General features: G+C 38.7%; 1 protein-coding gene across 2 annotated transcripts in view; it reads left to right on the top strand.

The window, feature by feature from the left end:
* The window catches only part of PGAP1 (post-GPI attachment to proteins inositol deacylase 1), a 61,457-nt gene that overhangs the window by 36,704 nt on the left and 7,888 nt on the right, over window positions 1–16,865 (top strand). For both annotated transcript variants that reach the window (XM_074967822.1, XM_074967821.1), the window contains exons 13-22: window positions 1,371–1,448; window positions 2,469–2,544; window positions 2,861–2,934; window positions 3,046–3,097; window positions 6,727–6,793; window positions 10,076–10,184; window positions 10,627–10,665; window positions 13,050–13,143; window positions 13,781–13,871; window positions 14,103–14,300. In XM_074967822.1, the coding sequence (XP_074823923.1) occupies window positions 1,371–1,448; window positions 2,469–2,544; window positions 2,861–2,934; window positions 3,046–3,097; window positions 6,727–6,793; window positions 10,076–10,184; window positions 10,627–10,665; window positions 13,050–13,143; window positions 13,781–13,871; window positions 14,103–14,300 (878 nt within the window). The remainder of the gene's footprint in view (window positions 1–1,370; window positions 1,449–2,468; window positions 2,545–2,860; window positions 2,935–3,045; window positions 3,098–6,726; window positions 6,794–10,075; window positions 10,185–10,626; window positions 10,666–13,049; window positions 13,144–13,780; window positions 13,872–14,102; window positions 14,301–16,865) is intronic.

Raw genomic sequence — 16,865 nt, 5'->3', positions numbered from 1 at the left:
GAAAGTGATGTTTATTCCTACAATAAATTATTCTAAGCTGGAGTTCAGGTTAAAAGTCCATACTGAAGTTTTCAAAAGTAAATATTAAAAAATGTGGCAATTCATTGTTAAGCCTATAGAAAACGTAACAGAACATTGTAGTTTACTAAACTAAAACTACAGCAATAAAATTGTGTTCAAAAAATCATCTTGGGTTTATAATCAAAGGAAACAAATAGACTCTAAATTGTGTTTGTGTTGTTCTAGAATGAGACTTAACTTCTCTGTTACTATCGGCAAAGTCAGTACCTTCTTCTGTCATTCTACTCTTGGGACATTTCCCTTCACTCCCTTTCTTATAGCAGAAGGCTTAGCATGTATTTTACATCTTGTAGACTTTGTATAGTTCTCCTCTATGGGCAGGCATTTTCCTTCACTTCTAAAGTTGATAGCACAGTTTGCAGCCACATAGATAAAGACAGCAACAGGGTTCAAACAGACTGAATATTGTGCGATACGCAATCGTTAATGAAACTACAATGGTACGTATTCATCATAGCAGGAGAATATTTATCTAAATTAATAATCCGTGGGAGTGACAGTACATGAACAGTGGTAGTTATAGTAATCCATTTCTCAGCTGCTGTCCAAATATATGCAATTTAAGGGTGTATCTCATCATAATTCCTTCAGCACCTACTGTATCTGAAATCTGTAACTAGAAATTCATAATAAAATGTTTTACCTGTAGCTTTTTAATAGGAGCAGGATTGGGCCATATCTAAAGAGTTGTGTACAGTCTTTCAACCTTTATATTAAACTTCAGTAGAGTATGTGATGTGGTACACAGTTTAGTCCATGATATTACACAGCACTCTTTTAATGTAGGACACTTACATATGAACTGTTTTTAATTGTAACTGCTATTATTTGTGAAGCTCACAATGATTACAAGTATTCACATTTAGGTGTGAGATTCTGTGATGTACCTTCAAGAGGCACAGCACAGAACTCAGTGCTGGCGGTGTGTGCTGTGTGATGGTCGCTCTAAGTCTTCTTTTGAGCATTCCCAGTCATCTGTAGGGGATGGAGCAGTCCCTGGCATAATTTAGACAGCCCGGGGAGCCTTTCTCAGTTTCAGCAATCTCCTGAGGCAGCCCCATGGCCTGCATTGCTTCTTGGAATCTCAGTAGCACAGTATGCTCTGGCCCTGCCCTGGCATACCCCCTTAATACCAGGGCTTGCAAGTTTCTCCCCTGGCCAGATATGAGGTTTTTAGGGCCCCTTACCCCACATAAAAGAGTCGGAGTAGGAGTGAGGCTCTCGCCTGAGGTTTTTAACTGAACCAAACTATACTTTTACTGTAAATAATTTTTGTTTTCCTATTTTAGGTTGTAACTCTGAAACTTCAGGAATATCCTTCTTTGTCCAATCTTGTAATTTATGTACCAGCTATTAATGGCAATAAGGTAACAAAGATGAGACTTAAAAACACTTTATTCAGCATCTGTTCAAGATAACTGAATACTATATTTGGTCATTATTGGTTGCAAGGAAAATGTATTAAATATCGAGAGTTGCACTAGATATCTTTTACATAGTTCTGTCCTACAGTATGTGATTCAAAGGTAGATTTTTCAACTAATTTAACATCTAGTCTACTGAAAGTAGCTATAATTCCTAGCATGATAATATTGTAGAGCAGTGATTTTTTTGAACTGCTGCTTGCTTTTGGTTCTAGCTGTCCTCCTCCTGTTCATCTGCTTATTTTTAAGACAGATCAATATACATGAATACTATTCTAGTACTATATTTTTATGTAAGCAGCTGCAGTAGCTGTGACAAGGATGTTTTGTGATTGAGAATGTAAGAGTAGTGGTCTGTATAATCATGAATAAGAAGGGAGATTGTTTCATAGAGACACTGTCTTTCTTTTAACTTATAGCTTGAAAACAGCTTGAAAACCACTTTTATAAAGGAAAGTGAGAAATACTGGTTTTCAGGTGAGGTGAGAGAATAGTTTTAAATGAACTAAATATATTTTATAGATTGTGCACCAGATTCTCAGCTCAGCTCAGTCCATTTGTGCTGCTCCAGGAGCATAAAGCATAGCTAAAGCTGACATAATTGGCCAGCTAAATATTCTTCTTGTGTGTGGGAATCCTTGAGGGGCACAGCCAGCCATGTATAACCCTCTTGTGCCCCGAGTAGGAGGCACTGACTTAGAGATACAAGCGCTTTGGCCATGCTGCAACACATTGCAGCTGGGTGAAAATCAGAGCAAGCTAGTCTAAAGCTGTTCTGGCTTGTGCTAATGGCTGAACCAACGGCTGGCCAGCCACTGTAAGTGAACCATGGAAACATGACTTGCAGCAACCTTCAAACGTTGTCATCTGCCTGGGGTTCTGAAGAGAGTATGGCCAGACTCAATGCTCTAGCTTTATGTTCATTTCCGATCTATGCAATAAAATAATATGTCTATGTTGCAGTTTACTTTGGACTGTGAATTCTTTAAAGAGGATTCCCGAACAGTACAACTTCCTGTAACACATCTTTTTTCTTTTGGTAGGTATAATGCACTGCACTTGCAAAACTTGAAAACTGCATTTGTTGGCATATTTGAGTAATAAATCTGGCCTTAAAATAACTCCAAAGATCAATCTTTTAGTAAGTTTAAAGATAATTTCCTATTAAGCAAGCCTTATTTCACCCTCTTACTATTAGGAATTTCATAAATACTTTATATGTACACCTGATATACAATATCTCAACTTCCAAGAAAAACCTTAGATGTAGTGAACTTTTCAAGCAAATCAGTCTCTAGTCCTTTACTTTTCTAGATTTACTAATTGGAAGTAATATAGGTTTGTCATTTCTACAGGGCTTTCTTCAAGCAAAATTGTATTCAGTTCAGCTGGTCTAATTTACAATGTACAGCTCCAACACTTTTGCCAGGTAAAAATACTGAATTAAACAAAATTGATATTAACTAACTAGTTCCTTTGGAAATGCAAGTGAATAAATGTTTCTTGGGTTTGTTTTTGTTTTGTTTTGTTTTGTTTTTAGATATACCAAGCTTTTAAAATCTACATTGAGAGCCACTGCAACCCACACAAAGGTAAATTTAATGTTTTCCTGAAGTGCACATGAATGGTTGCAGTAAAATGTACAATAGAAAAAAAGCTGTCAAAAATATATCTGCCTCACAGCTCTCTCATGTTCCATACTGTAATGTGATTGCTATCAAGTTCTTAACTTTTTATGTAATTTTTTTGTTGTGAAAGTTGCCAGACTGACAGCTCTGGAAACTGAAATCCTCTGTTCTATCCAACGAACAGATAAAATATTGGCAGTGTCTGTACAAGCTTCCCAACCCTGCCAGTGTGCTTCACCTCTCTTTCTAGAAAGACCATTTGTAAAGGTGAGGGAGTAGTCTGGTCTCCTTAATCATTCCATCCTCGGTGTCTCTGCAAAGAGAGATGCCGCTTATATTAGTCGGCTTTTGTTAGGTTGACACTGTCTGTGAGGATCTGGACTATGAGTTCTAAAGTCCTTGTGTGGCAAGGGCTTTCAATTGCTATTGACTGGAGTAAAATCTGAATTGTTGACTTAGGGATGAGACGCTCTGTGGCTTATTACTGCTTTCCTGAACCATTTAGACCCTTCAGTTCAGTATAGAAGATTTTTATGGCTTTTAAAAATGAACCCAAATCATCTTTGCGCAGGTCTTGATCTGTTTACACACTTCTTTTAAACAAAAACTGGAAAAAATCCTGTTGTGAATACATGTTTCAAAGAAAAAATCTATAGTCTATATCACTGTGTATATGGGAGAGTGGATCTAAATAAAAATAATTAGCAGGGATTTATCTAGGTTCCTGAAGGAACCATGCACCATGGAAGATCTTGCCAGGACTAGAGACCGGGCCCTATCATATGCCCGACTCTGGAAAAACCTATGGCTGTGGCAGAAGGACACAAAAAGAAGATCTAGGCACAGTGGGGTGCCTGTTAAGCTTTCCTACTCTGCTTGTTGGAGGATAGTTGACACATTTCACTCTTAACGGTCATATATATATGTATGAATCTGTTTATCTTTCACACGCACACACACACGCATGCGCTATTCCAAACTATACTGTCAACCAAATATGAATTCTCAATATATTATTATATGGCTTTCAATTTAGATTTCTTTCCAAACAGATTGATATACAGTGGAGTTGCATCTTATGTGGGAATTAGGTTCTAAAGTCAGAGCGTAAGGTGAAAATCGCGTATAGTCAAAATTACCCTTGAAAATCCCTTAAATCGTCTATAAAGTACAGTATACTGTACATGGTTTTGTGTATACAACCCTGTACAGTAATATGTATACTGTATACAGTAATGTACAGTAAATAATAAAGAGTACATATGCAAAATATAATTTTACAGTACTGTATTTTTAATTACAGGGGGTAATTAGAGGGGGTCGTCAGGGCTTGATGTTGATCCAGGAGACGGAGGTGACGGAGAGCTTGGGTGACAGAGAGCGAGTTGTAGATGAAGTGGTTGGCTCTGGTTCAGCTCGAGAAGTTGATTACGTAGGCTCATCTGCTGCTGGTTTTTTCCTTGAAAAACATGGTGATCGGCAACTGTTGCTGTTGTCTTTTGAGCTGCTCAAACATTTCTTGATACGGTCTCGAATCATCCATAATACTACGTGTGATTTTGAGGCTTCGTTCCATAGAGGGATTGTATTCCGAAATTAAATCATTCAAGTGTTTCGCTGCTTGGAACACTTCAGCAAATTTATGAAGATTCCAACTTGCTGGCTCTTCCTGTTCGTCATCATCATCTTTGTCTTCTGTAGACGATTTTATCAGTTCCTCTAATTCTTCGTTAGTCAATGTTTCTCTGTGGCTCTCAATTAATTCTTCAATTTCTTCCTCAAGGATGTCGACGAAGCCATCACCACCCACTTGCCTGGCCACCTGAACAATAGGTTTCACTTCTTTGTCAATGGTTGGGAAACCCTTAAAATCATTCACACATTCTTTCCATAGGTTTCGCCAACATGCATTGACTGTTTCAGGCTTGATTGCATCCATTGCCTGTTTAACAGAAGTGATGCAGTCGGCGATGTTGAAGGACTTCCAGCACTCCATCACATTAAGATTGGGATCAGCATCCATAGCGCTACATATCCGTGAGAATGTAAGCCTCGTGTACGTGGCCTTGAAACAGTGAATCTTGGTTGAGAGGTTGGAGGATGGAGGTGGTATTGGGGGGGGGGGAGAAAGACGACTTCAATGTCTTTATGCGGAAACCGGAGTGTCGCAGGGTGGCCAGGAGCATTGTCTACGATCAGCAACACTTTAAAGTCAAGTCCTGTCTCTTCGAGGTACCGCTTGACCTCCGGAATGAAACACTTGGGGAACCAATCCAGAAATAACGCTGCTGTCACCCAAGCCTTTTTATTTGATTGCCAGAACACAGGCAGGAGATTTTTGTTCTTGCCTTTTAGGGCACGGGGATTTGCAGCTCTGTAGAGCAAGCCTGGCTTTATTAAATGCCCAGCCGCATTGCCACAAAACAACACAGTCACACGGTCTGTAACTGCTTTGAAGCCAGGGGCTTGTCTTTCTGATTTCGAAATGTAAGTGCAGTTGGGCATTTTTTTCCAGAAGAGCCCAGTCTCATCAGCATTAAAAACTTGTTCCGGAAGACAGCCCTTTCCTTCTATGATTTTCTTTAATTGTTCGGGGTAGGCTTTTGCTGCCTCTTCATTGGCAGATGCAGCTTTACCAGTAGTCTGCACGTTTTTGAGGTTGAAGCGGTTCCTAAAACTGTTAAGCCAACCTTGGCTGGCTTTGAATTCCTTCTCATCAGAAGGCTGTTCCTCTTCGGCGGGAGGTTTGCATAGAGGCTAAGAGTCTTTTCTCGCAACGTCTTGCCATCAATAGGCACACATTTACGGTTCATGTCTTCCAGCCATAAGTTTAATGCCTTTTCAGCGTTCATTAAAGTCTTATCATGCACCTGGCTCGTCACCGTAGCAGTTATTGGAGCGCTTGATGCCACGGCTTGACGAATTTCTCTTTCTCGAATCTTGATGGCACAGGTGCTAGATTGGTTGCGGCCATATTTACGCGCCACATTGGAGACCGACATACCATCTCTCAATAAGTCCAACACAGCCAGTTTTTCCTCCAACGTTGCAACAGATCGCTGTTTCTTTGGTTGAGCGCCAGATGAAGTAGTTGGCTTGCGTTTAGGGGCCATGTTGTATGAAAAATATGTATCTTTAAACACGAATAACACTCAGCGCGGCAAGATGCTCACACTGTGAGAGGCATGCAGGAACTAAGACCAACTGAGGGAACAGCAGATTCATGTCTCCCATCTCATGCTCACTCTGGGGCATACGCTTATTGAGTGGAATGGTGGGTGGAATCGCCCGCACTATTTACAGGTATCTTGTTGGGTTTTTTTTTGCCAAGCGCATATAGTTGAATTTGCGTAAGTTAAATGTGCGTATGATGCGACTCACCTGTAGTCTATATTCTCCATTTAATCTTGTTTTTCAAAGTATCAGTAGTGAGTTTTAAAAGTGCAAATTGTAACAGTTGTTGCAGATATTTGAAATGTAGAAATAATCCAATAGTCATGTTATCCATTGCGTTGACCTGTGATTGAACTACAGTAATTTTAATCTCATACAATAATGTTTCATAATTCATTTTTACTTCGATTCCTTTCTAGGAAGGAAAACGAGTGTTTACAGACTCCATGTACCATGGTCACATGAAGACTCAATAACTGTCTCTAAGTAAGGTGTTTTGAGATTCTGTTTTTTCTTGCTATCTTTCAAAGTAGAGTTTACATCCCAGACACGGTAAAAGAGTAATCATTCTGGAATTAGATTTCTCTCTGTCTGAGACGTTTGGGCTGCCTCTCTCTTCCTCTAAATACCAGAGATAGTTCAGACCTGTCCGTGAGATTCAGGGGTTTGGCTGCACCTCTTGCGTCAGATTCCCTAAGTCCACCAATGAAGACAGATGAGTAGTTCAGCACTCTCCCCTTATACATTGCAAATTTTTGCTTGTAAAGCTGACTTAGGGGGAGCAACAAGCAAAATCTTTACTCCTCTCCCTTAAGGGACCAACGTTTCCAGTGCTGTTATTTCTCTGTATGTGCTCCGTCCTCTCCTATCAGTGTAGACAGGACCTGCAGCAATCTGAAGTTCAAGAGATGTTATATCTGTGCAGGAAGACATCCCAGAAGCTGTAGAAGGGATGCTGACCTTCACTTTGTAGGGGTGGGGACTTGGGAGTCTGGACAGCTTGTTATGGTGTATCTGGATTTCTGCGCTCTCTCTCTCTCTCTCTCCCCTCCCCCCCCCCCCCCCCCCGGCATTGATCAGTTAGTCCTCTTCAGCCCTTGGGACTCAGCAAACTGGACCCTCTTCACTGATTGACAGCTCTTCAGTAGTAAATCTAAAATGTCCCACAGTCTTGGTTCTGAACCACTTCTAAAGGGAAAAGTTTCAAGGTTCAATTGCGTGTGCTTTAAGTGGATAATTGAGTCATTTGGCATCTTACCAAATGACACAATTATCCACTTAAAGCACATGTAGTTCTCCTGCATATGCAATTTCATCCTCTCCTTCTGCCTAAGAGGAAGATCTGGGCTCTCTTGGATGTTCTTCTCATTCCTTTCCAACTGTATTTCAGAGGATGAGGAGTGAGTACCAGGGCTCAGAACTCTGAGATAAAGCCTAAAACAGAACAACAGACAAGGAGGAGACTCATTTCCTAAAAATGAGCGCTGTCACAAATCCTCCAGAAGGAAAATCTGAACTAAAACGGTCAATACCCAGAGAGGAAAAAAGCCAGAAGAAAATTCAGTTCTTCATTTTCCACGATAACCCTGAGCCATAGAAGCTTGAAAGGTTCCTTTCCCCTCCAAGATACTCTTTTAGTCCATGGAGATGAATGTGGTGAAGAGGAAGACCAAGCTTTAAGCCAGGGCAAATATCTTTCTAGGGTATGAGGGCAAGCCACGTGAAGGGGAAAGCAGATGGACAACATAGAATTGTCCCTGACCCAAGTAGTATTTCAGCTGAAATCCTGGGAGCTAGGCCTCTCGTTTCCATAAAGTTTGCTTCTTGGTTGTGGTCACATTGACAAGAAGAGTCTCAGAAATTTTGTTCTTGGAGGGCACAAGCGTTACTGCATTTTCCTTAAGGACAAATGAGGGTGGCGGTTGCGTGTCTGAGTCATTCCTTCCGTATCATAGGAATTCATTCTTTCTTCATTTTTACCTGAAGCCTTAGGGCCCTAAAGGAGCAGCATGGCACACAGTAGATACGTGAAGCTCTGTTTAAAATATACGTGAGTAGAACTGATCAGTTCTGGAAAATGTCATTGGTATTCTTTTACCACCAGCCTACATACCTGGTCTTGGAGGAATCCAAATTCTCCATAACTAAGTGGATCAAGTGCTGTATCATAGCATAACAGAAGCCAGAAGGGATGAGAGCCCACAGAAAATGTGCCATGGGGTGGCATCCTGAATAGAAAAGATGACAGCCATCACAAAGGAAATCTTTAAGCAGCTATCTGGTCAACACCCTTTAAAGCACTACACAGAAGTACCCTTTGGAAGTATGCTTCTAGCAGTGCTTCCAAATTAGATTAATATTACTCATTTTTAGAAATGGAAAAAACTTTTCCCCCCTGTATTTCTCCCTGTTAACTCTTCCTTTAGGTATCTTTCTGATGGCTTCTTCAGGGCCTATGTATGTAGTTAACACAACTGAATAAGATATTTCTGTTAGATTATATTTACTCTAGTAAAAAGAATTTAGGTCTAGAGATTCTTTGCTGCGTCAAAGTTCTACTTGGTGTAATCGGGGACAGGCATCAGAGTTGATTATGACCTGGGAGGTTCTTTAACCTATGCTAGCTGCCAACTGGGGTGTAGCATGCTCCTCTGTACCCTGACAGACTCCATGTCCCATGGCTATGTGGAGGAGGTTGCATAGAAGCTTGTTACCCGGGCTATCGGTCCCTGGAGACTCCTCCATGCCACAGGAATTCTCAACAGGGAAAAAAAGGGCCACGTTCCCTCTTTGTGCTGCTAGAGGTGAACAAAAGGGACAGAGCGGGGCAAGCATCTAGGCCTAGTGTATCCATGGAGGTTTGGAAGTACATAGGGGGTAATAGCAGAAAAGACATGAACAAGTTTGAACTGCCTCCAGTATTTGCAGGAGGAGAAGTGCAGCCAATTATTTCAGACTGGGGAAGTCAGTCCCTGAACATCAGGTGTAACAGTCCATTTATTTATCTGACATGCACAATGGTAATGCTTATGGTGCTTTGAAGAAATATTCTTTCATTGATTCTTTCATTCTTACATATAAAACAAGTTCCAAAATTCATACTGTATTTAATGGTTAGCAATAACCTAATGACAATTATACTTTTATGCTCTCTTAGGCAAGTACATTTTTAAAATAGTATCTACAATTTATTCTAATGGCTTTCATAAATAACCAGCTGCTCTGGCCAACATCAAGAGCTTGTTGGGTTTGAGGTTAGAACATAAAATGGGTTTGAAATAGGATTAATTGTAATACATTGCAGGTTACAGTTAGATTTAATGTTTTGAAAATAGTCTTCCCTGTTCATTTCAGAGCTCTGAAGATTCTCATTTTCCCTTTTTTCCCACATATTCATCCTCCTCAGCTCTTGAAGGCTCAAGCCCCAATCGACAGTTTACTTGCTGAGGACAGGACGGAATTTTTTGAGTCAATCAGAGCCCATCACTTACGTAGCTCACTTAGGAGTGTTCTGAGGCCTCCTCCCCTAGGGGATTGAGCTTGAAGTCTTCCTTTAATACCCTGGCCCATGCCAGCTCAGAGAAAAAGAGACTTGGATTGATGTTCTTCTTGATCGTATAAATACTCACCACTATGCCATCAGGCTGGTCTTTGTTGTGATGCTTTTCTATGTTGCTAGTGTTTTGCAGCCACTTGTACTGAACACGCTAAAATATTTCTGTATCTTTTGATTATAACTGGAGCATTTACTAATCGTTTTCATTTCAGAGTTCCATCTTTTACTGAGATTTCTGCAAAACTGCACATTGCACAACCTGAAAATGACAGCACTGTTGCGGTATTAAATATTTATTCATCTGTAGATTGTCAATATGAAGTAAGTAACAGGATTTATTTTCTTTAGCATATATAATTCGTCTCTCTATCTGCACATTTTGAGGAATTAACAATTAATGTTTTTTTCTTCCTCATCAAATCTAAAGGTGTTTAATATTCTCAATCACTTTTTATTTACGTAGTGCAGTTAAAAGTAGTTTGGAGCAGGTGAAGGGTTATTGAAAGCTGGGCTGATGTCTTCAAACAAATAAAACCTTTTAAAATATTACTTGAGCTTTCCCTGGGTGAGGGTGATATGATGAACATTTCAACTACCGATCTGCTGCTGATACAGAGGAATTTTTTTTCTTTCAGAAAGCCAAAATGTGAAATATAGTTTTAATTTTCTATTTTTTGTGCTTAGCATTATTCAAAAGGTTCATCACTTGACAGTAATGTACAACAAAATATTAAAGTTCTTTTTAATGTGTGTGTTCAATTAGGTAACCATCAAGACCTCATTCTCACAAGTTCTTGGACAAGTAAGGAAACCCTTTTAATGTTTAATTTTGTTTTGTGTATCACTAGAGTAAGTCTGTGGTTAGCCCTCTTGGTTAATGCCAAACGTAAATGAAAACACATGTGACATTCTTGAGTACTGTGTCTTGATTGAAGAAAGTCTTTCCTGTATCTGAGAAAATTTATGTGGACTATAAAAGCAATATTTCAAAAGAGTGATGTGTGGAACCCGAAGTTCTGCCAAAAATAGTGTTTGGGTATTTTTTTTCTTTTAAATGTGTATACGCTATTTTAAAAAGAGCTGTTTTGCTATGCCCTTCTTGGATTTTGTCAAGATAGAGTGTGCGTGTGACTGTAAGATACCATCCAATGTTAGATTAAAGTACTTTTACTCGGCGAGACGACCTACCAGGATAGATGTTGCCCTAAATTTTTAAAGAATTATAAAAAGTATTCTAGCTTTCCTCAGATCTGTGTAGATTTTTTTTTTTTGTATGGATGGGTTCTAACATATTTTACACTGATTCTGTCATGGCAAGTTGTACTAAAAACGAACACTTTAAATTTTTAATAATAGTTAATGGTTAATAATAGAATTGGTAATTTGATTAGCTGTGACTACAAGGTTTTTCAACAAGCTAAATTGAACCAGTTAGCGTGTAGTATATAAACTGTTCATATATCAGTAAGAACTGTGACATGTTACACTTAACACACTTTTTACTATTAACAATGTGTTTTTAGCACTAGCTTGGGTCATTTTCCTTCTTTCTCCATCCCACTTAACACCCAGCTTTATAAAATCAGTAGGCAAAAATACAACAAATGATAAACATTAAGGGCTTGTCTCTACTGCATTGCCAGCTTGAGCTATAACTCAAGTTTTTCTCTCACTCCCTGACTTCCATTTATGCACAAAAATCTTTAGGTGAAGTTAAGTGGTGTTTTAAACTTGAGCTAGTTAACATCAGAATCTTGTCTATGCTAAAGTTCCCACTGTTAGACTTCAAATGGTGATATCAACTGTGGGAGACTTTATAAGGAAGAGGCTAATGTAGATGAGGTTAAAATGTAGACTAGCAGCCAAACCTTTCTGAAGCTTCCAGAGGTGTTTGTACTTGAGTCAGGCACAATGCCTCCAGGAGCACCTGTTGGGACAGTGCACCTGTGCAGGACCCAGCGATGGGCTGTGTCTTAATAGCATAATGGAGCACTGAACAAGAAAAATCTTGCACTACAGATCACTGGCACTTGCTAATGATGGACTTCCCATGTGAGCAGAAATTCCTCAGCTCCAAGTGAGGGGTAAGACTCAATTGTGCCAGTCCTCGATCACATATTTAGACTTAAACCTCTGAAAAGGGTGCTGCTGTGGGTGTTGTTCACCTTGCCTCCAGGTATTTATTTTGTTCCATTTCAGACATGGAAATGTTGCTTGGTGGTGAACATAGCTTATTCTAATGGCAAAAAATCCTCTAATTAGAGTCGTCATCTGTTTCTTTGGCAGACTTTGCAGTACAGGACGGATGCATTTCCATGCTAGAGTCAGTAGAAATAGACAGGCCATCTGAAACTTCATAGTACCAAAGTACTGGTAACTAGGAATACTGTTCACAAGCATCTCCAAAATGTATACATCAGTCTAAAATATTTCCACTTTTCTAGCCTCCCAGAAGGCGTCTCTATGTTACAGTGTACATTTAAAAAAATTATTAGCTGGCATTTTATGACATCAGTTACACAGATTTGGCAAAATAAAACAGATTTGTGTCATGAAATACCGGTTTATTGGATAGTTAAATGGTGTCTTTGAGTTAGACTCCCCTGTTATCCTAGTTTTTTACTAAATTCTGATTCTGTTAATGAAAAAGGAATAAAATGTTCACTAAACAGTCAGAACTGTCAGTTTTGCTCACAGTTATTTCCTCTCTGTCACTTGTTATAAGTATTTTTACGTTTCTATACCAATTCTAACTAATGTCTAAAACTGTGATTTGAAAAGCTCCTTGGCTACAAACTTACTGGCATTGCAGACAAGTGATTATCTCAAACTGATTTCTAAGTTTTGTTGTTAAATATATTGGATTTCATCAGTGAAACATGATTCAGATGCAACGTTATTCCTTCCACGCTTATCCTGACTGCAAGATCAGAAATGCATGTTATTTGGTATCTTATTTCTAAAACCAAACACAATCAGGTGGCAATTCAGGAGTATGGTTCATGGATATTTATCAAGTATAACTTTTATTGCTAATGGGAGTTACTGATGCATACACATCAAGGGGAGAGCAGAACCTGAACCTCATGAAAACAGTTTCACTCTTGTTCCATGAGGTAACTCACGTTAATCTTTTAATCCTTTTTGGCATGCTCAAGTTAACTGTATAACATCCTTGTTTTCTAGGTAATAAGGTTTCATGGTGGTTCCCTTCCTGTGTATGTTATTTCTAATATGCTTCTTGCATATGGAGGACAGTTAAGCGCCTTAATTTCAACAGGTAACATTGTGTAAAAAGATTGATTAGCCACACTTTTTTTTTTTGGTATAGTAATCATATTTTCATACATTATGAATTTAGAAACCACCATATTAATATTCTCTTCATAGAGAAACATCACTGTAGTTTTTCTTGTGGTTTACGATCATATTAATCTTCTTTTAAGAGTTGGGCCATGATATCAAACAAACAAAAAGGAGCACAGTGTTTTTCCCCATGAGTGTCCTCCTCTAGAGACATTCTGCCCTTGTCAGAAGTTTAAGAAAAAAATAGTTATGGGGTAGAACTTATTTTGAAAGAGTTAAAAATAAACTGAAATGCGTGCAGGAAACTGGTAATCTCTTGTCACTAAAAGCATCTTTATTCAAGATCAGGTGATGTTCGTATCGCTTAAAAACTTTTTTATCGTGTCTGTCTATCTAAAACTGTTGTCCCAGGCCATCTGTTTCTGAGCAATCAACTGATTGATAAGGATTTTGAACAAGAGCCTTGCTATTGTACAGTAATAGTCTTAGTATGTTATCATTCTTATTTTCACTTTTGAAGCTTTGTGTTTAATTTCACTTTCTGGTTTTGAGCTTTTGTTTAGAACCTTGTGGCAAGGTATGAATTGTGTCTTTATCATTTTTTTTTCTAGGCCAATGTTCAGATTTTGTTCTTGCACTGGCTAGAGCAGCCAAACCCTACAAAGTGGACCCTATTGTGAATGTTGTTAGATTTCTATTGGGGTAGGTTATTTTCTGTTACTTGTTTTAATTTTGTGTAGCAGTTTCCAAAGTGTAGAAGTTTTATTTATACATTTTTTTAAAAAACAAAGTAGTATTCTTTTATTTTCTTTGTGATCCTTTGCCATGTGATATTGATCTGATTAAAAGGTTGTAGAGTCAGGAATAATTGTGTGTATTTTGTTGAAACAGTGACCAGAAAAGACAACTAATATTTCTTTCATATTTTGGCAGGTTTAACTGGTTTAAAGATATATGGAATGTATTGTTTTTGCCAGAGTTGGATGCTATTTTACTGAATAAGCAGGATATGTGGGACCCCCTTGTGTCCCTGATTCTGTTTCTTTTTGGGACAGGAATTGCCTACTGGGGTGGCATACTCTTCTCTTCATCTCTAAGGCTCTTTTCTTCATTGTGGTTATCTTTGACAAGGTAAAACAGCATAATACTTATCTTCCTTTCGATGACTGTAACGATAATAAGTAAATCAGAGAAACCTAACAGTTGTAAGATTGGGAATACTTGGATGGATGAGATCCTACAATACAGTTACAATAAACTCCTTTTTATTGATCATCAGGATTTGCCAACACCAAATACAAGCAATATAAAGCAATATAAAGGGCCGGATTGTGGCCTGTAGTACACCCCCAGGTAATGGGACATTAAGGTGCCCTCTTTCTTGCGCTGGCTGCCTATATTGCCTTTCTGATTTGGGAAAACTGGGCAGAACTCCTTCCCAGACTGCTCCAGGGCAGCACAACATGCACCCTTGCCCAGGGGAAGCCATAAACTCACATTCTGTTATTAGTGTCTGATACCCTGAATTACAGAACACTGAGGACTCATATACAATAAGAATTGTACAGACACACATTTCCGGGTACAGAAAACATGTATTTTACAGGTATGTCTGAAAATACTTTAACGTTCAATTTTTATTTATATGTACAGACTATTAAGATATAAGAAGCCTAACAAGACTTTTTGAAAGAACAGAACACTAAATTAGCCAAATTGGATTATGTATTTAATCATATTTTAATAGTTTGGCTGTATTCACATAGAAATTAATTTAGTGTTTTAGCTCCAGAAACTCAGTCTCTCTACTCTCTGAGCAAAGAGCAGATCCACCAGATGAGCCTTTTCTACACATTTGTACTTTTGACATTCCATCAAGTAGGTGGCAATAATACATATAGTGCACACACAATCTGTCACATGTCAACCGAGATACTCTTATCACTGCTGAAAGCGCATAGAATTTAGCTTAAGTGATAAAGCTGTAAGTTTTCAGTTTGAGGATATTTTTATTAAAATCCTGCTATGGATAGATTTCTCTTATAGGTGCCCAATTCTTGTTCTGTCTTGACTGAACAACGTGACTGCATGCTAACCCTGAGAACACTCAGGGTAGGGTAAAGAAATTTAATACCCATGCTCCACAGTTTGCACTGGCTGCCAGTAAATCAATAGATTTCATTCAGAGTTTTGCTGATATTTATTTATTTATTTATTTATTTAAAGCCTGGAGGAGTCTAGTCCTGAGGTTTGTGAATAACTATATCTTTCCATGAATCCCTAGAAGGCAACTGAGAATGGCTGCATTGTCCTCAGTGTCTATACTTAAGTGGTGTGCTAAGGCTAGGAGTAGGGGATTTGTGTGTCGTGGCCCTTCTGTAGAATTCTTTCGTAAGTAGTGTCAGCCAGAGTCCCTGTGTAGCTGTTTTCAGTATTTGGATCTAAACCTTTTCATTTGGAGCAGTCCATATTTTACAGACTCCTTTCCTTTTTAGATTATAATTTTTGCCCACATGGAGTTGAATGGGTGGTTTCTAGACCACTAGGACCAATGTTATTTTAATGGATGTTTTGAAACAAGTATGATGTCTTGGATGACTCTAATGGGTGCATTATGGCACAAAGTAAAAATGATAAATGTCCCCTTGGTCAGAGTGCAGCTACTTGGAGAAAAGTGTAGAAGCCCTATCATCTTAATCCTCCAACACAGCCATCCAATCCATGATCTCTAGCTGTCTTGGCTCCTCCTGTTTGAAATTCCTGTCCGTTTGGGCATCTTTCCTCCACTCCCCCAAAAGACTTCAGATGCTGTTCAGGTTCCTCCTCTGTCTCTTCCAGAATACAAACCTGTTTGCACATTGTGAATACTATATCTGTCCTCCTGATCTGAATCCATACTGCACATCTTCCATGTCAGACTACCTTGGTTCAATTGGAAAACTTTCTCAGTTGATGTTTCTTCCATTCAATCATGTCCTTGTCTCATGTTTAAGTCTTACATAATAGAATGTCTGTCTCTATTTATTTATTTATAAGAACTAACCTGTTTGCTGTCTTTCTGGTCATTGCTAACATTTAAGTTGTTGAATTCTTTCCTTTTTTCACCCATTCTGTGCCTCAGTTCCACTCAGACCAAACATTTTTCTTATTAGGAAATAACAGCATGATTCCTAACTTCAGCTGGTATCTCAAAGTTCAAGATGACCTGTTGATATCTAGCATCTTCTTTTGATCCTCAGAAAATCATTGTGCTGCTTCACCAACATCCAGTTTTACCAGTTAGCACGTGTTCAGTTGTACATCATTTCACACCTCTTATTCAGCCCAGATAGCTTTTGTTTCTATTTTCAGTTTCTGTTCTAAAGTTACTATTTTGAAATATTTTTAGCATCAGAATGCCCATTTTATTGCCACAAAGAACTTTTCATTCTACATACTTTTCATGAGGATTTTCGTTTTTCCACTCAGTCATTTTGTTGCTGAAATACCTCCCTTCAGCTGGTTTTTGTAATCTCAAAAACTAATTCTTGACTCTTAGTAACATCAACTGAATGTCCAAAGAATCGGGATATCTGCTCCTGTCTTTCTGAGACTTTGAGCAGGAATAATCTCTATTTGAGGAAAAATGTGTCACAAAGTGAATGTTTTTTAGCACTCTGTTATGGGTTCTGTACTGTCATGTGACACTACATTTTA

This window comes from Natator depressus, chromosome 11, assembly GCF_965152275.1.
Source record: "Natator depressus isolate rNatDep1 chromosome 11, rNatDep2.hap1, whole genome shotgun sequence".
NCBI classification, from domain to species: Eukaryota; Metazoa; Chordata; order Testudines; family Cheloniidae; genus Natator; species Natator depressus.
Note: the sequence above shows the minus strand (reverse complement) of the source record. Positions and strands in the feature narration are given on the sequence as shown.